A 27,028-nucleotide genomic window follows, 5' to 3' on the forward strand; every position below is an offset into this window, starting at 1 on the left:
GTTTTAACTGGAGAACAAAGAAGGATTTAAGGAGGAATGGAACAAGAAAAAGAAAACATATGTAAATTTGACCATAGATTTTTCATAGCACCAACTGCATCATAATCTATTTAATGCGTGCAATTCAAGAATCACGAACATTTCTTGATCAGAGTCCACCACAAGTGTAATTTGTCTTCCTATACGGTCTACTACAAGCTCATTTCGCTGAAAATTTAATTTTGTAATTTCAGGACAAAAGAAAAAAGAAGAAGAAAGGGAAGCAAAGCTACTGACTTTTCTATTGTTAGAGACAATTACAACCATGTGCCTCAAATTTAGCACATTTAACACTTTTGTCCCTGTAAATTTTACAAAAATATTACAGCAGTTCTGACACTCTTTTGTCTGTTGTTAGACAATTATAAAATCAATACACTTTTTATGCGGCAAATGCTGACACTAAAGCCATATGAAGGAACGAAATTGATCTTAATTTATTTTCTTTTTATATAATATTAGATGGACCTTTTAGTTATTTTGCGGAGTTTATTATCAGGATTAAAGACATTTTTTTCTTCTGAAAAGATTACATACACGAAAATAGTAATACACAGCAAACTCCAGAAGCGGTTGCAAATTTTCGGGAATTCTGAAATTGGAGATTAAACAAATTTTATAACTAATCTTTCTCACTCTCACATAGAACAAGGGAAAATTCCTTTTCTTTTTTGTTTTTTGAAAATGTTTTCCGACAAGCATGTCCAGACAAACGGAGCTGAAATAAAATATCTTAGTTTAGAGTGTGCTACGCATCCACTTTACCAACCGGGAACTACTATACAATAAGTAAGGTCTACATTCAGACTCACCGTAGCCCACCGTTTCTCCACTCAAATAAGCGATCTAAATATTATAAATTATCGAAATAAATACGTGGCAATTAACTATTCAAAATTACCATATAACATAAACCACGTGATCATTTCTTAACTTTTGACATTGCATCGACAAACACAAACAAAGAAACCTTTCGCGGACACGGAAAAAGCATTTCTATACAATTTTATTAACCTTTTTTTTCTAAAAAAAATTAAGAAAAAAAAGCCGATGAACAGTATCTTCTCGGTGGACGACTTCTCCGACCTGTTATGGCAGGCTCCGATGACTAGAAGCGCATCGGAATGGGAGTTAGAAAAGTTTCTAGAAGAATTCCCTGCTTCTTCCTCTATTTGCGACAACAACAACAACGACACCACCACCGTCGCGGTTCCAAAATCACTGACGTCATCGAAGCGTCGTGAGATTTGTGAAGATGAGGTAGTAGAGATTGAAAAGGTTGAAATTAATAGTCAGCCGTTGGATCGTGCTCCATTGCCGCCTCCAGAAGATACTGACGGGTATCACGCTTTTCTTAAGTCACAGCTTGATCTCGCTTGCGCTGCAGCTGCTGCTGCTAAGTCGAGGGTATATTTGGAATATATGTACATATATATTTTAGGATGCGAATCTACGTTATATTTTTTTATGTACTTGATTGATCGATAATCATAGAGATTATTAATGGTAATAATGTTTTAATGAAGGATTCGAGTGTAAAGCCTGAAGGCGTTTCTTCGTCTTTCGCTGAAGATCAAAGAGTAATTAACAAGAATTGTGAATCGGGATCATCACCAGTTTCTGGTAAGCTCTTGGTTCTTTTATCTATGCATTTAGGTTACTTTTTTTATCAAAATGCATATAGGGTACGTTGTGGTTGGGTTTTTTGACTGAAATCAACTGTCATCTATTTAAAGTAATTGATACATTAGAATGTTCTAGACGACAAAAAGATTGACAAAACATGAAAAAATTGACTAGTTAAAACATGCAACAGAAGATGACAAGTTAAATTGAAACTTGATATTAGTTTCTGATTTTAGGAGCAATGCCATGGGAATTTTGGTGAAAAGCTAAGATGCTTTTTGTGCATTTGCACCTTTTCGCAACTACAATCCAATGTATATTTATTGTCAAAGGAAGTGAATTGACACGAGTTTCTTAGTTTCTTGGCTTCTTACCTCTTTCTTTTTCTTTAACAAGAATGTCCAGGGTGTCCAAATGATGAAACACCGGCATTGCATGAAAGCATTCTTCTTTGATATCTTCTGTGCTGCTTATGACTTAATTTTTTTTGGCAGGTCACATTTGTTAGCTGAGTATATTACTCGTCTTTTATTTCTCCATGTTTGTTATCTGTTTCCTGGTCACTTTTTAACTGCACTTGCACCTTGTTGCCACTAATATTTTTTATCAGACTGCTTTACATATGATAATGCGGTGGCATCTAATATGCAAGATCTGCTCTGCAAGTGCATATCATTTTCTATGGTTATTTTTACATGCTTTACCAATGTCTGAGTTTCACCCATTACAGGCAATGGTCATGGTATCACAAAAGGGCAGAATGAGGCTGATGGTGGATCACTTCGCCTTCCAGCATTACCTTCTATGCCCAGAAAACAAGAGGTACCAGTGAGGCAAGCAACCAGTGGATCTTCAAGAGAAGATTCTGATGATGATGAACTTGAAGGAGATACAGAAACCAATGACAATATGGATCCTGCTGATGAAAAACGTGCGAGGAGGTAAGTATACTTTCATGTTTTGTCTAATTCTCCCTTTTACTTTTATCACTGATTCGGAAGACTATTTGGAACTTTGTGTTCTCTGTTCTGCTTGCTCACTTTCCTTTATTTTGTTCCTGCAAATAATAGCAGGGATTGTCAAATGATTGCTTCTGAATAATTGAATTTCATTTGAAATGAGAGAATGTTATGGGAATAACTTTTATCATATGCTGCCTTGTGAAATTAGCTAAGTGCTTCATTTGAAAGTTGCAATTTTGAAACTGTTTAGAGTAATTGACAAAGTGAGTCTGCTCCTTTTCTTTTTTCCTTTGGAGATGCAGAAGGGAGGAATTGTTTCTTTTTTTATTTTTTTGTATAAAAAATTCTCCCCTCTTTTAATTTATGTTTGTTACATTTGAAAGAAGGGCCTTTTATCAATCGAAATATTTATGCCTTTGATTCTTGACTCAGGATGCAGTCAAATCGAGAGTCAGCCAGACGTTCAAGAAGAAGAAAACAGGCACAGCTGAATGAACTTGAAGCACAGGTCTAGCCCTGTGCTTTTCTCCAGCACTTGCTTGCTGCTCTTTAATCATTGTCACTTTTTTCCGACTCTCAAGATCAAAATGATTTAAATACCTTGTGTCTAATAGGTTGGTCAACTGAGAGATGAGCGCACATCATTGCTTACGCGCTTAACAGACATAAACAAAAAGTGCGATGAGGCTTCTGTTGATAACAGAATTTTGAATGCTAATATTGAAACATTGAGGACAAAGGTAAATCCTGCAACATTATATGTCTCATATTCTCTTTTGGTCATTTACTTTATCATTCCCTTTTGGATGTGTGGAATTTCCTTATTGATTCACTCTCAGACATCATGCTGTAACGTTTTGATGCTTTTGGAAAAAGGAAACTTAATTAATTTATGAAAAACCAAAGGTCTTTCAGGATATCATTTGGAAACTGATTGTATGCGCACACGTGTGCTTGCCCATGTGTGTTTATAGCAGAGGGAAATATCTGTTTCAGAGCAGGGCCATCACAGATTCTATTATGTATTGAATTAGCATTTTGAGGACAACATCTGCTCCAAGTTGTTCTCTCCGAATACTTGGGAACAAGAAATTCAATGCCAATTACATTGAAGTTGGTTTCCTTGATATCAGGTGTTGTTAGCCGCCACAAAATTCCTGGTCTAAAATTAAATGTCTACATGTCTAGTATAAAAGCTTCTAGATTTATCTCATTCCTTGATTTCAGGTGCTTCTGCTTGTGGATGACTTTCTGTTTTATTGACCAAATTTATCTGGGATATATGTAATACTCATTTTCCAGGTAAAAATGGCCGAAGATCAAGTTAAACGAGTGACGGGTTTGAACCCAATGGTTCTAGCAAGGTCCAACATGCCTAATATGGGGATGCAGTTTGTTGCTGGCCAAACAGATGTATCTGCAAATGTTGCTGTTCCAATGCAACCAAACAACAACCATTTCTTTCACCATTCTGTTCCTGATTTAACCTCTGGAGCTCCACATCTCCAGAGACTAAGCAATAGCTGCCCTAACAATAGTGTAACTCCTCTGGCTACACCTCTGCCTGTGAACAACGGGACAAGCAACATTGGTGGAATAGCTCCTTTGCAGCAGGTAACAGGTGCTCAAAATATGACTGATGTGCCTCCCTTGCAGCATGTGCAAAAGCAGACTGGTCCGACTGTCAGTCCACCGGCCTCGGTGCTCATATGCAACAAAGGGCTATCTCAGCCAGTTGCTAAGGACAACAAAAAGAAATGATTCGGATGCTTCTCCTTTTATGGTGGTTGAAATTGGGGTTAGAAGAAAATAGGCGCTCTCATGGTACAATCATTGGTTAAAATAATTATAGGACTTTCAATGTGTATTAGGTGTTGTTATTTATACTAATAAGTTCTTTTACCTAATGGGAAAAACATTTCGTTTACAAACGCCCGTATTACTGTTAGCGCAACTGAGCTTCTTGTGAGCCATTATACAAGTCACAGTTGTTGCAATACAACCAACGATTTATCAGTGGTGAACAATAAGCGCAAAGAAAATAACAATAGGTATATAACACGAAGATCGTCAAGAAAGAGTAGCCATTTATAGTGCTCGCTATTGTGAGCCCAGATATAAACTATAAATTTTCATTCACCTGTTTCCTGGATGAACGGTGCCGCTAACATCCCTTCTGCATCATCCATTCAGGGTATATTAAACGCCATCGGTACTGGCACAAACACCTGACAACCACTCTCATCGCTGCAACTATCGGAGATGCCTATGTCAACTCATTGCTTTGGTAGCACCATGAACGTCTAGTTCATACGCCGCCACCTGTACTAGCAGCAGCATCACCACTGTTGCTTAACCCCATCACTCCGTGACCCAGTATCGCTGAGTTACTCATCCTACTACTTGCCACTAATGCCGTCCGTCATCACTGCCAAAAATTTTCAGACACATCCCTTTCATGCCAATCACAACATAAACAAAACGTTTATGATGCCATTTTTATTTAGTTATTAAAGGAGGTAATGCTGAATACATTTGCTACCTCCCAAAGTACAAAGAAAACTGGAAACGGGAAGAAATTGGAGATGATACATAAGAAATATACATATATATATATATATATATATATAAAAGCTGCTCTTACTAGCAAAAAGGCTAATACACGGACAGTATCTATTATTTCTTTGGAATACCGGGGGGATGGAACACCAGAGAGAACCTGGCAAATCATAACCAAGCAACTCCAGCAAGATCTTAATTGACAAATGCATGTACAGTATGGATGATTCAGGAAAAGAAGAAAGAAGGAAAAATAATAGCATGATCCGCACCCAGATGTGCATTATATAAGGATACACAAATAATCAGGTACAGATGCTACTAAATCCAAACTAGTGAATACTAGCATTATTGTATGTACATTCATTGATTTCATTACTGCTGAATTTTAGCAGACTGGAAACCTGATTGAACTTTGCTTTCAAAATGGGCTTCCAACCTGCATGATGTACACAAGCATAAATAAGTCTGGAACGATTGAACTAAATGAACTAAAACAGAAAAGCATAAGGAAGAGGATTAGCTTGCCTGGTTGCACATTTATAGTAGATTGTATCAGGTGAGTTATATGTGCGTGCATTGGCAAACATCCTCTTAACATCCGCCACAAACATGTCAAATGTTACGTAGTATTGCTCTGACTCTATCCTTTTTGACATTGTCTTCAGGTCTGTAGAATATAAAAAATTGAATAAAGAATTGCATAAGATCCAATTGGAAGAATTTTACGTGTCTTATAAAGTCTCGATAAGAACAAGTCAAAGACGAGAAAAGGACTCATAACAAATTAACTATCAAAATCTGGAAATGTAGCAATTCAAACAAAAATATTATTAACATTCCAGTTTAGATCCTAGAACCACAATTGTTCCCATGGTTTTCACCTTAATAACCTTGTTCCATGTTCTCCTATTAGATACTTCTTAAGCCATTTAACTGAGACCAATATTTTTTTTCCTTGGAGAATCACAAGGAGATATAATATCCCGCAATTTGGTCGCGTCATCAAAAGTTAATTCAGTATCACTTTCCACATTTGGAGTAAAATATTTCATAGGAAAACAAAATGTTAACAACTCCACCTTTTTTCCATTAATTGAGCATTTAATGATGGTTGACAGCAAGTGGTAAATTGATGAGCATACGCTTTAGAGATTTCTTGGTTGTTTTCCCTCTTTGATTAAAATTGTCAAAGATGAAAATTGACTTCCCATTTTGAAAAAAAGAAGATATTTAGCTTAAAATTAGCTTAATTATTAAACTATTTTTCTTTGAAAAATTTTTCCACACTCATTAGAGCTCCGGAAAAATGCATGAAATGTTTCTGACAAGAATTTCATCCCCACATTGTTTAGAACTGAAGAATTTAAATGTGAGGCAGAAGAGAGGCAGGGCATTTATCCTCATCTAAATATCTTTCTTTCAATTAAAAGGGATAACAGCATAATTTTTTTTATGTTTGATAATATTGCTTATCATTACAAAATGAGATCCTTTTGTTGTTAAATGATAATAGTTCACATATACTATTTCAAGATGAATGAATTTTACATACTTTTACAAGTCCAATTTATAATATAAGAAAATAGTTTTAATAGTTGAGTCCATCACAAGGTGGGGCAGAATGGGTAGCATAAACCTATGACCTACATTTGGTGGGATATGAAGCAAGTTAAGCCTGACAGGGCAAGTTATAATGGCCAGCTCTACTGCTCCGAGTTAAGCCATTTACAACATATGGGCTTGGTAATGGGATTGCACCTAATAGTTTGCTAAAATGAAGAAAAAAGAATTGATATCTTACCTATGGGGTCTTTGATAATGTCATAATAATCAGGGACATCACGACCATCAACTGGCTCCTTAAATGGCCAAGCATCAACATGGTCATGCATTGACTGTTAAAAGGGAAAATGAGTATACAGTAAAAATCCAACAAACATACAGGCAAAAAATTGTGTTTGCATGGAGTTGTGAGCAAAGAAATAAAAGAAAAGGTAAACCCCAATGCATGAGAAGAACGTAGAGAGATTGAAGTATAAGAATTTATCCTATAATAATACTGTCAGTTGAAATTGGAATGAGTTGGTTTTTAGTAACTGAGTTGATATGGATAACAAAAGCAAAAACATGTCTGTTTTTATATCTTTAAGATATCATTATTCAGGTACAAACTTGACTATATTTTAAGGGGCAAAACGTGCCACGTATTTTGCTGATTTTCTATACAATGATCCCCTAATGTCCCAGTTTGAATAGAAGTAACAATTGATTTAACCTTCAAATTAAACTAAGCTTTGTAGTTTCCCTGTTTAAACAAAGCCCAATTTATGGACAGATGCAAGAGAGAGAATTAAATTTTTAAAGGAAGATATCAAGTCAACCACAACAATTTGCTCACTCAGAATATTATTTGCTATTATTATCTTATCTATGTTGGAGCACTTCATGATTGTTAACCAATTTAATAACCAAGAATTACTACTATATTGGAAATCTAGAAAGTAAGATGAAAAATAATTCTTTCAAAAACTTGCCTTTAAAAGTGAGCGCATGAATGCAGTCCAATGCTTCTGATTTGTGGCAGTGTCTGTAGAAGTATTAAATGTATTAAAACGCGAATGGCCCCACTGATCAGGAGTCCATCCAGCCTCCCCTATTATCACATAGACAATAAACTTTGTATGAGTCTCTGAAACCATCCAATTACATAATAACTAAGGTAGTAATCTCCAATAATATAATGTACTTATGAAAAAGATGGGAATGCCAATTCGGCAAGCTCAAGAACTTACTCAAGCCAGGAATATCTTCAACCTTGACAATCTTTTTAGGAATGCCAGCTTCTTTCTGAAATTCAAACAAGTTAATCATCTGAACTAAATTCCTATATGAATTGATTAAGCCATAGGATCTTAAACACAACCGGATGGTTTATACCTTCTGAAAGTCAATCCCTTGATAAACAATGTGACAATTGGATAGCTCTCTTATCTTTTCATCAATTGCCTATCATCATCAAAATAACAAGGATAGTAAAATTAGTGTAGAAGATCTACTAAAACAAGGTTAGACAATGAAGGAAAATTTTAATAATAAGAAGATTCAAAATTCATGCACTGAACAAATTTTTGTAGATAATAGGTAGAGCATACAATATATCAAGGATCACAAACTTTACAATGTAGTCAATAACAAATTGAGGCCTTGTCCTCAATGAACAATTGTGACCCTTGAAAAGACAGCGATAATGCTTTCCCGATTTTGATCAAATGGAACAACAATATGTAATGGTATGTGCACAGGAATAATCAGGATTTCCATGTTAAGTAGTTCAACCGCTAAAAAATTCAACTAACCGCCCAGTGCCAACAGTAATGTATTTTCTCTGAACCACTTTCAGTTAGATATTTTTAACAGAGAACTGCCAAAACTTCTTATGTTATGATACAGAAAAGCAAGAGAACCAAATTGGGAGTAGAAAAGCCTTTAAACAAAAATCTCTAATAGTAAGTTGAATTCATGTGTGTGTAGTATACTTTAGGCAAATTTCTTTTTGGTTACTGAAATTCAAATAGCATCCAGCACAAAGGGAAGGAATCATTTTAGCAAGCACATCATTATCTCACCTGTCTTTGACGACGAATCATTGTTGACAAATCAGTGTATGGAAGTTTTGGATCAATTTTGCACTCCATAAGGATACCTCCATCATAGTCTTTAATGTACCTGAAATTGAGACAAGTTACAAATAAAGCACATGCACATGATGACAGTTAGATTTAGTACATGCACATGATAACAGTTAGATGACAAAGGAAAGTCAAATAAATGTGATGAAACATCTGCTCAAAAACTTAACAATTTAAAGATTGTAAAAAGATTAAGCAGTAATTAATGTACTTCCAAGCTTCGCGTGTCCCACTTTCCTACCATCCAAATAGAACATATCCATAGTACCTCATCAAATCATAAGAGCATATATGTCAAGTGAATGTGTTAATGGACAAAGTTATTGTTGAAGATTGAGCATTAACAATACCCTTGCCATCGATCCTTCTCCAAGTAAATCTCTTTGGTAAAACCCTACAGGTTATGAAAAATGAATTATTAAGAAATGCAACCCTCTATGATCATGAGAAAATAAAGGGAAAAAAGTCAAGAGTATCAGTTGAAAAAAAAGTACGAACAAGAATTAGCATGGTCTGAACAGCACACTAAGTTTCATAGAATATTGTAAGCAATAATGTTTAATATAAAAAAGTTAAAAGTGTTCATAAAGTTATATGAATGGATAATCAAATCAATTACTAATTGATAAAGAGAAAGAACTCTTAACAAAAATAATTATCTATCTTTTGCATCTTCCTTGCACATGAGGGGTGGAATAGATCAGCTACCATCTAAGTGATTACACTAAACCTTCTATTGATTTCTGAACATATTCTTTAACTTTCACAAAAAAGAATATAAGTTGATAACTTGTTATACCATTTTGTCACAGGTGGATTCCAGACATATCTTATCAACCAGCAAAGCCTTGCTATTTGCAAGTCCATACTAAAACAAGCAACAAACCCAAGGCAAGAGAAACTTTACCAAATTAATTAACCTGACCTGTTTAATGAAATAACCAACAGCATTATTGTCGGCATATGTCAGAAAATGTGTCAGCCCATCAACGTCGCGTGCGTGCTGCTTCAAATGATTCATCAATCTTGTTCCATACCCTTTTACTTGTTCATCTGCTGTGATTGCACAAAAAGCTATCTCCCCAAACTTTTGGCTGTTCCAGTGAAAAGAGTGCCAGTTATAAGAGCAAATAAATTTTTAGTTATATTACTCCACAGTTCTAACTACATAGTTATAAGATAAATCTAGAACCCCGATGGAACTATTTATTCTTAGTTAGCCTCACCAGGACCTAAATTGTGAATGTTGTTCATGATATCAAGATCAGATAGCTCTCTCATCCGGTGAAGCAATATCTTTAGCTATAGTACTACAAAATGGAAAGGTAACAGATGGCTTTTTTACTTTCTTCCAAGTCAGTTATGGGAAAGAAAACTATGGTATATTTCCTTCCAATTAAAAATATATCTAATGACAAGACAGTACACTTGCATGTTGCACGATATGATGAATGGTTTGAATCTAAAGCTAACCTGACATATGGACGATATGTGATGCCACCAACAACGTGATTACGTCTGATGACCATGACGGATTTGTGGCTTCTGTAAAACGCAAAAAGAAAAAGAAAGGAGGAATACTCGATATATATATAGAGAAAACAGTATTACATAACTAGAAAGATGATCTTTGACAATAACATACTGAAAGTCTGCTGTTCAAGTACATGAAACAAGAGGTTATTTTTAAAGGACGAGCATCGGGTTTCAATGATGCTAAATACTGGCTATGATGACACAGGTAGATTAGAAATCTGCTTCTATAGTTCTAATTGAATGTAAGTTGCAACCTCAGGCTTGTGGATTATAAATTACAAATTGCCCCTCATTCATGTTATCTCAATTAAAACCAGTTCTGCAGCTAATTAATATCATCCATAAAGGTCAAGACAGGCAGCTTTCACCCTCGAATTAAGAGGCTCCCAGTTTTTAACCAGAGGAAGAAGAAGAGGAAGAAACGAGACTGTCTCATATCTTGTTACTGAATCTGTCCCATTTGGTAGACCATTGAAACAAAAAGAAAAATAAGCATATTTTTATGAATTTATGGGAAATTTTACTGGAATTACCGATCCATGACAAGACGGACAATGTACTCCTTAGGCATGTTAGGCAATTGCCTGGCAAATATGTTCTTCAATCCTATCAACCTGAGAAGAAAGACAAAGACAAAAGGTGCGTCAAGATTATAACTCCAAACAAAACAATCATAAATAGAACATAAAGGGGGGGAAAAAAAGTAAACTTAGATACCAGACCATGTGGGCATCAATACCATCATTTGAAAGACATACAAACTTGAGTCTTCCTGCTTCTTCCTGAACGAAAAGAAAAAGTTATCAAATTTGTCTTTCTATATCAGAAAGGAATCAACTTTGGAATAATTTCATTTTACCTCTCTCTTTAAACTTTCTTCTCTAGCACTATATGCGCCACTGGTTTGCAAATTCTCAGTAAATATCTTAACAGCGTCTTCCTTCGCCAATATCGAGCTACCAGCCGTGATGGACCCCATTGCACCGGTCCCACCATCTTTCCCGCCATCTAACTTTTCAATCTTAACCGTCGAATTCTCCGTCTTTATCTTTGTATTCCGAGCCGACGACCCGCCACCACCGGAACCACCGCCGGGAGCGGAGGCTCCGGCATTGGTCTCGAGACGCGCGGCATTGAACGTGCGCATGGAGGAGTCGTTGTCAAACTCATCCTCGTCATCATCAACGACGGCGTCTGAATCGTCGGCGTCGGAGTCGGAATCAGCGCCGCGAGCTGAAATGCTCTCTAGATCGTCGTTGGAAGTGAGTGCGCCGTCGCGTGTGTCGGCGGAGAAAGATGAAGGAGGAAATGGTGGAGCATGGTCTTCAGATGCGGCTGAGGCGGCGGCTGCTAGCTTGCGTTTGTGAATTGAGGAAGTGGCGGAGGCGGAAGCTGAGTGAGACGGAGATGGAGACTGAGAGCTACGAGAGCGGTTAGTTACGTTTAGGTGAGAGTGAGAGTGAGTGTCCATGGAGTTTATTTGAGTTATCTAATTTCTGAATTCAGTGAGTTAGGGTTTTGAATTTAGGGATTTAGGGGTTTTAGCAGGGGGACGTCGAAACTGGGGAAGACGACGATGAGAGGGAGCGGTTAGAAAGTGAGTGATGTCGTTATTACAGTTGTCTTGTCCCAGCACGTGTTCGTTTTCGCACACACGATATGCCGTTTTAGTTTCGTCAGTTAAGAAGGTCCCGCGCGGACTTTCAGTTCGGAACAACGTTTCTGGTTTTTTTTTTCTTTTGCCCTTTATATATATATATATATATATAGACAAAATGCATTTCTCTTCAGTGATTTATTTAATTTAACATTTTAATTTTTGATGCAATTTAATAAATATTTTTATTTTATTTTTTATATATATTATATAAAAATATCTAAATATTATTATAAAATAAAATTTATATGTATATTAAATTAAATTAAAAATTAAAAATATTACATTTAAAAGAAAAAATTTAGATGTCTGTAATATTTAACTGAAAGCTAAATTCAGAAGTATAAATATATATCTAATTATATATGATAATTTAGTTATTTAATTAATTCAAAAATTATAAAAAAATAATTTCATTCTATATTGAATACTTAGTAATACTATTATCCGATCATTAATAAATTTTAACACTTATAATTATTAAGTATTAGGAGTATCTCATAGAACATTAGAGTATGAGAAAGTAAAAGTAAATCTATTATTGTCAATATTAAAAATTCTTTTAGAGTTTTTACAATTATTTATTGAATTGAGAATTAAATATTTAAATAAAATATAAATTCATTTTCATTAAGAGACTTTATTTTCATTAATTTTTATATTTTTTTTAAGAATTTATTTTTGTTATATTATAATTTTAGATCACTTATAATTCTACATGGCACACGCTTTAAAACTTTTTGTTCAAAATTGAATAAAAGTACTAATTAATTTTAGATTTATTATTCAATTAATAAAATTAATTATAATTTCTAAATAAAATATAAAATTTGCATTTTATTATTAGAGGTTTAACGATTAACTAATTTATTAATTGTTAATATAAATCAAAATTTATCATTATTTGAATAAAATTATATTTATTCACTTTAAATTAAGTAGTTGTTTCTGTTACGTCCCTGTTGATATTAGGAATTCTATATTTTACATATTCAAATAATTTTAAATTTTTAAATTAATATAAAAAAAAGTACTTTAAATCATTGCTATAAATATAATATATAAAAATATTAATAAGATTCACAAATAGAAAAACAGAAAAAAAGTGAAAAAAAGAGCAAAAGTTTCAACTTTCTCTCTTATATATAAATCCATCTATATATAAAACAAACTAGAGAAAAACTCAAGTTGAACATAAGTAAATTAGACTCTTGCTGCAATTCACCATGTTTACTCCTGCGGGAGGACCTGAAATACAAGAAAAGAAGGAAAAGAAAAACAATGTAATAAGAAAGAAGATTATAATCCGTTTTAAATTAAACAAGAAATTACAAGTAATACTTAAGCATGGAACAAATAGGTTTATTCTAAAAAGAAGAAAAGAAACTAACCGATAATAGTATGATGGCACAACTAGTACCAGTAGTAGGCATCCCTCTTCGTCTGTTTATATAGAGGCACATAAGGAGTGGTAGATGGTTTTGCAGCTGGCCTTCCCCTTTTTCTGCCTCTGCCTGCCCTCTTCTTTTGTCTATACACAGGCACATAAGGACTGGTGGATGGTTTTGCAGCTGGCCTCCCCCTTTTTCTGCCTCTGCGTTTTGCTTGCTCGGTCCTTGGTTCTTCTTGTACTTCTCTTCTTGGAGAACGGTTCTCAGGAGAAGTTTGTGCAGTCTCTCCAACTACCACAGCCTCTCTCTCCTCTTGCTCCCTTGAATTATTGTATACAATAGCTCAAATGAAGTTAAGAATTTTCATACATGTATGTACGTCCCCATGCTAAAATAAAATGTTATATGTGCAGACAGGTGGTCGAAAATTGGTACAAATCAAATAAGATGTTTGATATTTTTCTTTTAATTACCTAGGCTCGAGATCATTAGAATTGACTTCAATAGGATTGATAGAATTGATTTCAACAGGATCATTAGAATTGACTTCAATAGGATTGATAGAATTGACGTCAACATGATGAATAGGATTGGCTTCGACAAGATCATTGCCAACTACAATTCGATCAACTTCATCCCGATCAACATTCTCAGATATACCATTTTCATACACAACCTGCCCCCATACATAAATAAATAATAAATCAAAAGATTTAAAAAGCAATAAAAGAATATTAAGAGAGAACATAAAATAGTTTCTTAACTATTGCTAGAAATCACAAAATTCATAACTGGTGATAGGCTGCAAGTAGCCAAATAATCAAACCCTAGACCATTAGATCATAGAGACTTTGCCATACAAAAAAATTATTGACTTCAACCAAAAACTCAATCTATTAAGTTGAGATCCTAAGCATAGCTTACTATTAAAAAGGAAAATGTTTAAAAGAGTTTATCAAACCTTGAACCATCTCTTTTTAGCATCATAGTCAACTACTTCTCCCATATGCTTCCTGCCATCAAATACTTTACTTACAACCATACCAATCTTCTCTCTCGCTGCATTATTTCGTTGATGCTCCAAGAGAAAACAATTTATGAAGAATAGAAAATAGAAGAACTAGTTAATTAGAGGACATGACCATCGTTTACACTTGTCTGTATCAATAAGACGATTCATGAACTTACATATTTTCTTTCACTATTAAATGCATGGCATGAACAAATCCATAGCCGCCCGGCACCTCATAGTGATCAATGTCGATAAGTTTTGAGATATTGAGATCATAGGATCCAGCTGAGTCTACTGATTCTTCTGTTCCACATGATCAATTAATCATGTTAGGAATCATGTAATGCCAAGATTAATCAGTCGACCATATTTAATAGTCGACAAGTTAAAGAAATGGTGTTGTGTGTATAACTACCAGATTAAATAGCATTAAGCAGATAAAATAATTTTATGAACAATCCTGTACGTCTAGAAGTGGAACAATTTTGTAACCGAATAAAATAAAAAAGATAAGAAGTGGGTATTCTGGTTGATTCTGAAGGGGTTCTAATTACTTCTCTATTGAAATTTTAGCCAATTCTATATAATTTATATACAAATCTGTATAAGAATATATCGAATAAATAAATCAGCAAAAATGTGGTAAAAATAAGTAAATATACTAAATCTTATTGGACTATCTCAATTAATGAGATCAATAGTTTCCTAAAGGTGCTAAGTATGTCAATTAAATTCTCTTTCATAACAATTTATGTTCACTCGCTCGCAGGCGCGTGAAATTTATAAAAAAAACATGCATGCATTTCATGTAAGTACGTATACATATTCTTTCTAATGTTTATAAATAGCTAATAAATACTGCTTTTAACACGAAGAATATCCACATATATATAGATACAAGATGACTTCTATTTCTTTTTCGAATCTTTGTATGATTCATTAGTTTTAGAAATGATCGGCCATGATCAATTACATATATGAAGGGGCATAAGCTATTCAAACTTATGCTGAGAGGAGCTCAAGATTCTGTTGGGAAAAGGAAACCTATCGAATAAATCAAAGTTAAACACACATGAGAGAGTCTTTTAGAGTTGAAATTCCCTTGACATAAAGACCATTATTTCATGTGAAAAATTACTTTAAAAAATAGATCTATTAATAGATTTAACCGTGCTGTTATTTATCAATCAAATTTTTCAGCATATCCTAAACAAACGTGCAAACTTTTCTTAACATTTTAGATGCAAAAGAAAAAATAAGTGATGAAATCTGAATTATCTCATCATTAGAATTTCAATAAAATCGATATTTAATTAATTATTTATCTATCTGTCTGAATAGTAGGAGTAGGAATTACTAATTTGATCATAGGAAGTTGATAAAAAAAACTTGTTTCTTTACTTGTTTGGATCAAAAGCCATATCAATCTTTGTCACATAAGATTACATATATCAACCTGGACATGCAAGAAGCTATCCCGATCAGATGACCAGAAACAAACCCCTCCCTTATCAAGTAAAACAACAAACAAATAGATTATATGTGAAAAAAAGAAAAGAAAAAACGAAGCATCAATAAGATCAACCAAAACATATACAGATAGATATATAAGCATACAAATGAGAAGGTGCATGCATCAAGATCTCACCTTTCACATTTACCAAGTTGTCAACTTCCACAGGCTTGCTCATTTTCAGATCTGGAAAACCCTAAACAAATTCTACTAAAACAGATATACACAACCAAGTTAAACAATCAAAAAATCATAAACAATAACAAGCAGAACCCAGATACATAAAATACCCATAAAGAAGAAAACCTCCAAGTCTATGGAGCACAAACACATACCTGATAATGGAGAAATGGAGAAAGATGGTCTAGATAATTGGTGGGTGCATAAGATATGTATATAAAGGGCGAAAAGATAAGGGTTGGGCATTAGGGCTGACTAATGAACGACACCTGCTCATCGCTAAGTTCATGAGCGGGGCCATTCGAGCAAATGACAAGAGTCCTTGCACTGCATAAATATGGAAAATTCTTTAATTTTATTACTTTTCTACACAGTAGAGTCTATATCCGCCTTTTAACCTTTTATAGATTGCAGAAAATTAAATTAAGATTTAAGTTTCTCTCTATCAAAAGAAACTTTAAAATCTAAAAATTTGAAAAGGAAAAAACAGAAAAGCCAACCACAACACCCTTACAAATGCAAAATGCAGAATGGCAATATCGTTATTAACGTCCAGTCGGAGTGACACGATGCTTCAACGGACAACTATACTTCCAGATATGGCAGTAGCCCACGCGCTTCCTTTGTAGTAACGGCCGTTTTTTGGGTATATGGGACCCACGTAAATCTCTGACGTGTCGGAATATTATAAGAACAAGAAGAATGTCCGAAAAGCGGAGTGATGATGACGTGGCTGGTGACTCATGCTGACCTTTTTTCTCTTTACGAAAATGTAAATGGTGACTGAATTGAATTTATTTCTAAAATAAAAATAAAAGTGGGTTTACTAAAATTCATACATTTTGGCCTTTCTTATTTCAAAATTGGCAAATTCAATCTCTTAGGATTGGTGACAACTCTATACTTTACTCTTTGCTAAACCCTAGTCTTTTAAAGTTGAAAGTCAACTATTTTAAAATTCTTAATAATTAAAACAATTACATTTTATACCAAAAAGTATAATTACATTTTAGCTATTATTTTTTTATTGTAACTCTTCAAGTAAAATAAAAAAAAAATTATAATACTATGTTTAGTTAAAATATATTAAAAGATTCATTTTATTTAAAAAGAAAACATAAAATAAAAATAAAAAAATCTAAAATAAATTTTAATATTATAAAATATATTAACTTGCTAATATAAAATTTATTTTAAAAATTTATATATTTTTTTAAAATTTAGTTTAGCTATATTCAGATTTAACTTTTACTTTAATCAATACACATAAATTTAAAATTTGTAAATAAATTCTATAATCTAGAATCCTCTCATCATGAGAGTTTTAGATGGACAAAAGATCTACAAAAAATTGTTAATTTTATCTCATTTGTCTTCAACTAATGATGAATTTTAACAAAATTAATGAATATCTCAAGAGTCTATTATTCAAATGACCTGATTGGCTAAGTCTCAATGATAATAAAATGACTAAAAATGTTAATTTTGAAATAGCGGAAATTAAAGTGAACCTCAGGGATGTTTAATAATGCATCTTAGTTTCTTTATCAAGCATTATTGGATCCGAAGAAGATATATATAAATATAATTAATCTTAAGAAGATGAAAGAGGGGACATTTTTGGGATTTTCATTTTCTGGTCCTATATATCATTATCGTAACAAAAGCATGAAATTATGTGGGTTTTGACTCAGATCTTTGCTAAATTGGGAATATTCTGGCTAGTCGTCACGAGAGACTGATAAATTTAAAATGAAACAAGCCAGTAAAAATCTATTTATCTCGGGAAGAAAAAGGGGAGAAAGAAAAGGTTAATTATATAATAATGGCTGTACAGTTAGACATGCTAAGACATAATTGAATAAATAACTGTAATTTAAAGTAAAAAAACCTGTACTTGTCAACATCTTTATATAAAATCTAAACCTGTGAACAATGATTGACATTTTCTAATGAAATCAATCAACCGATGACATTTGATTATAAACAATAATCAGAAAATGCTAAAGTTACAAATGATATCAGCAGCGGCGGGCATATCATCTCCTCCTTCTCCTCTTCTCCATTTATGCGATCGAAATGTCTTGCATGGATGGAGCAACCAAAAGAATGGGGGCTTTATGTATTAAAAAAAGGGAAAGCTCACCCAGGACGATTGAAGGTATGCCAGTCCGTAAAGCAATATTCAGTCAGATCTTGGCCTATTCGGACCACCTTTCTGATTGCTGTATAGTGGTAACAGCCACTGCGACCCATGCTTCCTTCTGCCATAGCAACGCCAATAAATTACCAACACTGCTGCCACAAAACCAATCGGAACTGCCCATCTGCATCCGAGAAAACAAAAAGTTCAAATGAAACATGGGGGGCAAATGATTAGCCCCATAAATGCAGACTTGAGGGCAATATGGAAGTCCTCTTGACATTACTACTACTGTGCTCCTGATCTTTTCTGAACTGTACCACTACTCATCAAAATATCAAGAGATACCAATTAATACAGCTGAAAAAAAAAAAAAAAAAAAAAAACATTTTGCAAAGCCTGGCTGGTGTATATAGTGATCTACTAGGAGTAGTGAAAAAATTCTTGACTATCAACTAAAGGAATAATTTTTGCTCAACGGTTATGAACAAATTCAAAATTAAAACTAGAACATGAAGATAAAAAGACCATCTCAAAGAATAGTATACATTTTACGAGAAAAATAGAAAAGGAAATGCAGTATTACCTGTCCAAATCAAGGATAGGGCTGTAAACAAGAGTTTCCCAAGTTGCTACAATAAAATGCCAAACTGGATTGTAATAGAGAGATTCTGCAGACCAAAACATCCTTGTGTACGTCTCCAAGAAGATAAAAAGTATCCATGCTCCAATTTCTATCAAAATGAACTTTATTATAAACCGGCCTACTACCACCATGACGAGAGAGAAAGCGACCAACCAATTGAAGAGCCTATGGTTATACTCCTTTATAAAAAGAGACTTTGACTTCCCCATCATCTGCAGGAGTGCATGATAGATTCACAAATGCACATAAAAATAAGCAAGCAAGCAAACATTTGAATAGATCAAAGCAATAAAATAGATCAACCGTGAATTGCCAATTAACATAAACCCTTAATAGTTCATGCAGAAACAAGTCTACCACTACCAGCTCGCATTTAGAGGGCCACTTCCATAGCCGTCAGCATAAATATAATTTCAGAACTCAGTTGGCATTTTGTATTGGTGAAATTTCTCCATTTTAATAAGTTTGGTGTAAAAACTATCTGAAATGGGATGTGATGATGGAATAGTTTTCATTACCCTCTAAAATTTGATCAAGCTCAAGCATGTAAAACCTTAATGCTCAATCACTCAGAGAGATGTCGAATATAAGGAAAAACCTGAAAATAAGGACCACATAATTAAAGGAATACGAAACAAACTAGAAAGACTCTGCCTAACCTTCACCATGCGTTGTTCATAATTTGCTTTTGAAGGTCCAACACACTCCAGCTCAAAACTTCGGTTGCATTGCAGAAAGCCAGCATTAAACTTTGCCATGGAAGGAAGTCTGAGAACTTGAAGCTGGTCCATTCTGTCCTCACATCTCGTATACAACGCTTCACAGAGTTTAGCTGATTTATATTCATTCGCCAATATGATATTTTTATGAACCTAATAGAAGTTCCACAGCAGATATATAGAATCAGAATATGTAGCACACCTTCAGGACCTATAGCCTAAAATTGGCACACTTTGCAGTCCTAGTAGAGTGCATGTAGAAAACACAAATGGACTCAACTTCAAACTCAAAATATGCAGGTTACACATGGAATAAAGCACTTGCTATCTACGACAAAGATAGACAATAGCAGCGAGCCACACACAAAATGGTCAATTACTAGGAACAAAAACACAAAAGACTAAAGAATCCATCTTTCTTTTCTTTCTGCAAAGGAAAAAAAAATCCACATACTTAAAAGAAGACAAAAAGATCTTTTGACTATTGTCGGTACTTTACTATAAAGAACCGTTAGAAGGGTTTTACACCAATAATCAGGTTTGCAACTTGATAGGGACAAGGACCATGGTGCTTCTCTCTCTCTCTCTCTCTCTCTCTCTCTCCCTGGTTAGGGTTAGAGTTTAGGTATTTGGACTCTCCGTCTCGAGCTTCTACCAGTACATTCATTTCTTTTTGTTATTTGTTCATTTAAAACCCACCAATCAGTAAATTATGTTGCCGAAAATGTAATTTACTTCACTGCATATCAGTTCATAAAACAAAAAGAATATAGAGACTCAAAATTCCATTTGGTGAGAAAGGAATAGTAATATGGATACCTTCTCTATTTCTTCATCCAGTTGCATGACAGATCTCTTTGCGTGATGACGGCCAAAATGCTGCTCATCAAAAGCTTTCATTGCTTCCTCTCTAGACCTTTCATGGGCATCTTGCAGAGATTGCTCTGGAAGTGGTAAACCTAATTTTGCCATTGATTCACCATACAGCTTCAAACAGCGCTCCAGTATACCCTTGTTGAAAACCTCCACAAGAGAGCCTGTTGAAGGAATCTCCCCCTTATTCAAGGCTTCAAGTATCTGAAAGTATTAAGATGAAAGTTGAGAGAATGTACAAAAGCAACATAACTAGAAAGGGTTTTGCCTGAACCTTTTTCAAATTGCTTTTTTCTTGTTTCCCATCTTTTCCTTCCAACTCAATTAAACCTAACAGACGGTGAAGCAGGAACAAAAAGTTGCACCACTGCCCCACAGCTATGAAACATTTCTGTTTTAATGTGCTTAAAACTCAATACAATCATGTCAAGAAAATCAGCCAATTGCCAACATTAAGCACATCTTACACAGTTAAATACTGTTAGGAGGCCTGTGGTGGCACATTTAGCTGAAGTCTTGAGGTTCAATAAAATAAAAGCAACAGTTCACAAATTTATTGTTAACATGAGATTCATTGCCCACATGACCTTTTAGTAAGTCAAAATACACGAGAAGCATTTGCACATGAGAAAAGTTGACCTTCAATAAAATAAAAGCAACAGTTCACAAATTTATTGCTCAATCATGGAAAGGAATGTGAAACCAGTATGAATTTTGAAAAACTCAACTTTCACACCCTCCAAAAGAAAAGTTTAAATTGCATGTAAGCTCCTCCTGGCATGACGCAGAAAGTTGTACAAATAAAAGGTACCTGCTCCAAGAAAGCTACAAACTCTTCTCCATTCAAAGTTTTGCCTTGCACAATCTTTGGTCGAATAATGCTAGCAACAACTTCCTTCAACTGCTCCCTTCTTTGAACATATACTGAATCAAGCTCACCATCCTTCATGTCGCAAAGTTTTGTTCGCTGGAGATGAGGCTGTCCAAATTCGCATAGCAATAAGACATGCATACACTTAAGTTACCTGTCCGCAATCATACGTGTATAGAAGCAATGTGGATCTACAGGACATATTAATTTCTCCTCTCTCACTCTCTCTCCCTCTGCCTTATTTTTCTTCCTTCTTATTTGTTCTTCCCACTGTAATGAATAATATTGGTAATTGCAGGATTTGAGCAAAAAATCCTCTGTTGTGCAATGGAGAGTTATGATATTACAAAATGCGTGCCCACAGAGTATGAAAAGACTAATACCCAATCATTATAACAAATTGTTATGTCAACAATGGAAAATGGCCAACTAAGATAAGCAGAGTCAATCAAGCAACTAAGTTAAGCAGAATCAATGATCTGTGGCAAGTGCTTATAAATCAATCAGTTTCGTAAATAATGTTAACAAATATTTTGCATTATATACAAGTGCAGATTGTAAAATATCTTGCTGAAGCAAAACAAGTTTCGGAGGCATGATCTCTTCAAATTGAATGCATTAAATTGCCTTCTTGAACTTTAGGCATTCTTCAACTGTTTTCAGGTAAAAAACCAAAATTTCCAAACAAAATAGTTCCGACAGAATATTACTCCAATAAAAGTTGGGCAAAAATTTGACACATGCTAGAGCCACCAAATCTTGGAAGAAAGGGGCGTGACAAATAGATATTCTACTTTCTACTCTAAAGTAATAAGAATTATCTACATAACGTGACATCACATCCCAGGGTTATATTTGGAAAATAACAAATAAGAAATACTAGGATTAGAGGTCTTCCTAAGAAGGGAGAACCACAGATGCAGATGCATTACTCTTTGCACAACATGCCAAGGGAGAAGCTTGACCAGATGCATGTGCAACACAAGTCCGGGTACACCTAGTCTCCTATTATGCCACAACCACTGTGTACTTTGGACCTTTTATACACTTGGAAGTATCCATGTGTTGACTTCAAGATAGCATCATAACAACTTAACAATCAAAGACATATTTCCCAAAAAGTATTAAATACACAGTAAAAATGCAGTAAACCCCTTACTTGTGGCAAGCTAAATGCTGTGCTGTTATCACCCATAATAGCGAGTGACTCTCGAATCTGGTTAACCTGATAAATGTTAAAATAGAAAAAGGAAAAGGATGAACTTCTCCTCCCAGAATGACAGCATTTCAATGATATTCGGCAAATTCAAGTAATAGAGAGAAATTACCTGATCGATATTCCTGTCCCCTGCAATCAGAACAGCACCTATTATCAAACCTCTGTTTCAGAACACAGTTATTGCACTGTGGATAAATTCATCTCTTCTAAATCACAATGACTAGGAAAAGGAAAATACAAAAACTAACCATCCTTGTTAGGGACACGTTGAAGGGCTTCATTCACCATTTGTTGCACTGATTTCCCTTCTGTGCAACCCAGGGGAAAAGGAAAGAAAAAACATCATTTTCCTTCAAGCACACAAGAACTCACCTCATGGCATACAGAAAGAAATGCACCCTTTAAAATTATCTACCAAATCAGACCTATACCATTAACTCTAAAGCACTTCACTGAAATTTTAAACAAAACTTGAAAGAGAAAAATTTTAGCGGGAGCAGATGCACAAATTGCAAGAACAACACGAGATCTCAGAAAAATCAAACTATGAAGCAAGCAGTTATTCAACAATATTATCCAAATAAGAAAACGAGCTTACGTAGAAAATCACGCTGGATAAGCCACAGTAGCTTTGCTGGTTCAAAAGCAACATCTTGGCCCTTTAAAAATTTTAAGAAAGAACAACAGCCATTCAAATTCCAATATATCTTTAAAAATAATTTTTTTTTTTTTTTTTAAACTAACAAGAATATCATTGCAACGGATTGTAAAGTACCTTTACTCTATTTTCCATGATGTAGTTGTCAGCCAATCCATAAAATAGCTAGTGTTAGTTATATTGATAGGGTATTGAAAAGGAGAAACCCACATTCACTCTTCCAAATACACAGTTTATTTACTAACAGAGAGACTCTGCTGAATTCAGAACAAAGAAGAAGTGCAGACCTTCCATAAAATTCCTCAGCAAGCTCGACTGCAAATGACAGGCGGGATATGTCAGCTTCTCGGATCTAAAGACATGGTGGGACAAACATGTAAGTATAGCCACAAGAATCACCTCAAAATGGCAAGCTTCATCAAATAGTAAATTACCTAACAGATAAACTCCAACCTCATATTAGAAAAGTAAAGTGTAAAAGTTTTAGACAGGTCAAATTCCATCACATGCAAAACATGGTATATAGCAAGTTTACTTCTCACAAAATAAAGTTAGCATTGCCATATTTGAAAAGACATCCCTGTTTATTTCCACTACAACTTATCATCAAAGGTGTGCGGATAATGTTAATATCAAGTTAGATTGTTCAATATCAGCTTCTTTAACAACTAGAATGCAAGAAAAGTGAGGTCGCATTGCAGGGCACCAAATACCCTAATTTCACTACAGATTTCCAGCTCTAGAAATGAAAACCATCATTCATAAAGGGTATCCAATGCATAAGGCCTTATAGCATTGCAGACTTCAGGCTGGGGCATATATGCGAAAATTTCCATAGCATTTGCAAAGATGTTTGCCTATGGAGTTGGGGTGGTGACATAGAACAGCAGTAAAAGGCTATAGCAAACTCTGGCATCTGTATCTAACAAACCAGATAGCACAAAACAGCACCTCCAGATTCAGCATATAGAAAATTGAAAGTTAAATATACAGATAAAGAACTAACCGTCTCAGGCAGATTGTATATAAGCACAGAACTCATAACAGTTGCCAGAGCAAAAATTCTGCAGAAGCAAAAATGAAAGAAAAGTTTCCACAAGTTTCTACCATTTTCAAAGGCAAGTTCAGAATTACATGACTTGGAAGTTACCGGTCATCATAAACATTTGACTTTCCAACACTTTCAAATCCCTCCGTATCAAGGTAAAACACAGAAGTTTTAACTCCATTAATATCCAATTCTACTGGGGTTCCCCAAACCCAAATCCCTGTAAAATACAAAGAGACATTATATATGTTTCCAAGCAAATAGTTCCACTTTCTGCCTACCCAAATTCACAATACCTTTTGTCTTTGTGTCACGCATATGCCCAACTCCAAAACCTGAAGATGAAAAAGTCAAACTCAAGGTTACTGTAGACATATAAATAAAAGAACATTTGTATATCTGTATCTATATATAGCCTAATAGTAGTGAAGACAGCACCTTCATAACAAGAAAGCGAAAGAAGCTGATTAAGCAAAAACGATTTTCCAGAGCGGTATGGTCCAATCACCTGATCATGCAACCATCAGTGTCATAGTCAAAAAGGGTGAATTGGCTAAGACCAATTGCACTTCATATAATTACATATGGACTGTAAAATAAAATTTCGAGTTGACATGTCAGTTATAATGGTAGGCAGCTTAAATGACAATTTATTCAATCCAGCTGTACATAAAGCATGAGGAAATCGATTAAGCATTATTGCATAACTAAAAAAACTGTGTAAAAGATGAGAACTACTGGAAACTGATGAAGTACAAGTTCTCTCGAGCATAGATTGCTTACCATCCAAAATTTTCAGTATGCACAAGAATTTTGACTTTTGTATCACATCTCATGCGAAAGATATAAAATTTCACACTACCACAAGTTGGAAACATAAAAGTTGCTAAACCTAGCTCATAACAGTTGATGCACACAATTTTTCTAAACTTTCTTTTTCATATTTAGCAGTGTACATTTCTCTACAACTTATTGATTTCTTTCTAATCCCGGAATAATATTGTAGTTTCCACTGACAGACATAAACGCTCACAGGTTTAACTAGTAGTTAATATTAGCTCAAATTCCATTAACATTTAATAAAATTAGATTAAATTAGGTTGCTACTCTTTGAAGCTTAAGATGTATCTAAGACATACCGCGACGGCTGCTATTGGTGTTGTAATTCTTCTAATGGCTTCCAAGCCATCACTTGCTAGTCGAAGCTTTGTATGACCAGGATCAGGTTCGATGATAGGAAAACTGTACAAGCGAAAAGGGAGACAAGAGCTAACTGAGATAAAACAATATATTAGATGCTCCATAAAGTAACAATATGTGACTAAGGAACCATGTAAGCGACTAGGCAGCTACCAAATTTTAATCAGAGATATAAGGAATGATCTGAGAGAAAGTGAACAGCTAAAGTAATAAACCCATAAAGGGTTACAAGATGAAACATACATGAACTTGAAGAGGCAGTTGCTCTTTCTATGGGAAACATATACATGGCACCAAATATACGCTAATGAACCTTAAATTTGATATGAAGAAAAAGCCCAAAGTAGCGGATATCATTGACCGCATGTATCAACCTTTGATGTTTAGTCAAACTCTAGCAATGTAGAGTCTGCCATTCACTATTACAAGACATATCCATAGCCTGCACATAATGCGTATAATCCTCACATGCTCTCTAACACAATGAGCCTCCAAAATCACACACAAACGCCTAAAGTGTTACCCACTTTACCAAATTCTGCCTCCAAATAGTTAGTTTTACCTGTACACACTAATTTCTAAATTTCAAAATTAGATGATCTTCTTCAAGTAAGCATCTCTAAGTTTGTCTTCAATTACTTTTCTAACTTAAATAATGCTACCCAAAATATACAAGAGTATTGAACTAGGTGGTCTTCTTCAAGTATGTATCCCCAAGCTTGTAGTCGATTAGTTTTTAATTCAAAAAGTGCTGCCCAAAATGTACTGCACTATGAAATCAAGGTAGGCTTGAATCAGTTTCATAGTCCAATACATAATTTTAATTAAATAAGCATACGTATTCACCTTGAGGGAAAAAAATCACATAATCAATATATTAACGCAGAGAAAGGGCTAAATTATTACGTAAAACTGGACTGGCATAAGTACTAACCAATGCAATAGATAGATTACCAAAGATCTTAACATCAAACACTAAAAAAAAATATATCTCTAGACAACAATAAACAACAGAAAATTCATAATAAAAAGTAAACTGTAAGCTAATTATCAAACTAAATATTAACAAATAGATTCAAATACAAGAATTATGAAAAACGCAACAACTTGACATTACTTACGCCTGGTGAGAACTGTCAATTGAGAGAGACCCATATGCAGACAAGGAGAGAACAAGCAAAGTGACCAAAACCCAGTAAGAAATCTTCATAATTTAAAAATTGCCAAAGATCGCAATGGCTTTAATTCACAAATGCAGCGAGGTCACGAATGTAAGACGTATTGAACTCTAGGGGCTTGGCAGTTATTCATCAGAAGGGGGCGTACGTTAAGGATCTCAAGAGATGATGGGGTGTACGTTAAGGACTCTGAAACTAGATGCCGGTGGTTTTCGCATCTAAAGAAGAGAAGTACATGGAAAAAGTTTTGAAGCGAAATGCAGGTGATTCCTGCTTCGAGTACTCTTACATTGCGATCGAATTTAC

The 27,028-nt window shown here is 34.5% G+C and overlaps 4 protein-coding genes across 11 annotated transcripts; 1 reads left to right on the forward strand and 3 right to left on the reverse strand.

Annotated features, from left to right (window-relative positions):
* Nucleotides 1-976: 976 nt before the first annotated feature.
* LOC8274722 (light-inducible protein CPRF2) lies at nt 977-4,558 on the forward strand. Its single transcript, XM_002520928.4, has 6 exons — nt 977-1,446; nt 1,566-1,662; nt 2,396-2,606; nt 3,060-3,135; nt 3,242-3,367; nt 3,930-4,558. Exons 1-6 carry the CDS (start codon nt 1,090-1,092, stop codon nt 4,386-4,388), a joined length of 1,326 nt encoding a protein of 441 aa, XP_002520974.1. The 5' UTR covers nt 977-1,089; the 3' UTR covers nt 4,389-4,558.
* A 709-nt stretch (nt 4,559-5,267) lies between these two features.
* LOC8274721 (histone acetyltransferase GCN5) lies at nt 5,268-12,126 on the reverse strand. 3 transcript variants are annotated; one of them, XM_002520927.4, is made up of 13 exons: nt 11,274-12,121; nt 11,132-11,196; nt 10,948-11,028; nt 10,352-10,423; nt 9,804-9,972; nt 9,229-9,272; nt 8,816-8,915; nt 8,127-8,195; nt 7,982-8,036; nt 7,724-7,842; nt 6,991-7,084; nt 5,715-5,856; nt 5,268-5,625 (listed from the first exon to the last, which is right to left on the reverse strand). In XM_002520927.4, exons 1-13 carry the CDS (start codon nt 11,883-11,885, stop codon nt 5,562-5,564), a joined length of 1,686 nt encoding a protein of 561 aa, XP_002520973.1. In that variant the 5' UTR covers nt 11,886-12,121; the 3' UTR covers nt 5,268-5,561. The 3 variants fall into 3 exon arrangements, 2 of the variants coding, with proteins under 2 accessions (XP_002520973.1, XP_048227038.1); XR_001535346.3 differs by lacking the exon at nt 6,991-7,084 and having other exon boundaries at nt 11,274-12,125; XM_048371081.1 differs by lacking the exon at nt 10,352-10,423 and having other exon boundaries at nt 11,274-12,126.
* A 976-nt stretch (nt 12,127-13,102) lies between these two features.
* On the reverse strand, nt 13,103-16,647 carry LOC107261401. 4 transcript variants are annotated; one of them, XM_015720355.2, is made up of 7 exons: nt 16,323-16,647; nt 16,123-16,194; nt 14,651-14,777; nt 14,424-14,475; nt 13,936-14,138; nt 13,463-13,782; nt 13,103-13,319 (listed from the first exon to the last, which is right to left on the reverse strand). In XM_015720355.2, the coding sequence occupies exons 2-6, from the start codon at nt 16,163-16,165 to the stop codon at nt 13,485-13,487; spliced, it is 723 nt and encodes a 240-aa protein (XP_015575841.2). In that variant the 5' UTR covers nt 16,166-16,194; nt 16,323-16,647; the 3' UTR covers nt 13,103-13,319; nt 13,463-13,484. The 4 variants fall into 4 exon arrangements, with proteins under 4 accessions (XP_015575841.2, XP_015575842.2, XP_048227140.1 ...); XM_015720356.2 differs by having other exon boundaries at nt 16,123-16,197; XM_048371183.1 differs by lacking the exons at nt 16,123-16,194; nt 16,323-16,647 and having other exon boundaries at nt 14,424-14,540; nt 14,651-14,767.
* A 1,320-nt stretch (nt 16,648-17,967) lies between these two features.
* LOC8274720 (guanylate-binding protein 4) lies at nt 17,968-27,028 on the reverse strand. Of its 3 annotated transcripts, none has more exons than XM_015720396.3 (17): nt 26,666-27,026; nt 25,484-25,586; nt 24,783-24,852; nt 24,641-24,679; nt 24,447-24,564; nt 24,303-24,360; nt 23,584-23,648; nt 23,414-23,420; nt 23,237-23,297; nt 22,887-22,946; nt 22,748-22,767; nt 22,579-22,644; nt 21,360-21,527; nt 20,495-20,752; nt 19,616-19,828; nt 18,897-19,168; nt 17,968-18,494 (listed from the first exon to the last, which is right to left on the reverse strand). In XM_015720396.3, exons 1-17 carry the CDS (start codon nt 26,752-26,754, stop codon nt 18,353-18,355), a joined length of 1,809 nt encoding a protein of 602 aa, XP_015575882.1. In that variant the 5' UTR covers nt 26,755-27,026; the 3' UTR covers nt 17,968-18,352. The 3 variants fall into 3 exon arrangements, with proteins under 3 accessions (XP_015575882.1, XP_015575881.1, XP_048232875.1); XM_015720395.3 differs by having other exon boundaries at nt 22,748-22,785; XM_048376918.1 differs by lacking the exon at nt 17,968-18,494 and adding an exon at nt 18,495-18,632 and having other exon boundaries at nt 22,748-22,785; nt 26,666-27,028.

Source organism: Ricinus communis, chromosome 1 (assembly GCF_019578655.1).
Source record: "Ricinus communis isolate WT05 ecotype wild-type chromosome 1, ASM1957865v1, whole genome shotgun sequence".
In the NCBI taxonomy this organism is placed as follows: Eukaryota; Viridiplantae; Streptophyta; class Magnoliopsida; order Malpighiales; family Euphorbiaceae; genus Ricinus; species Ricinus communis.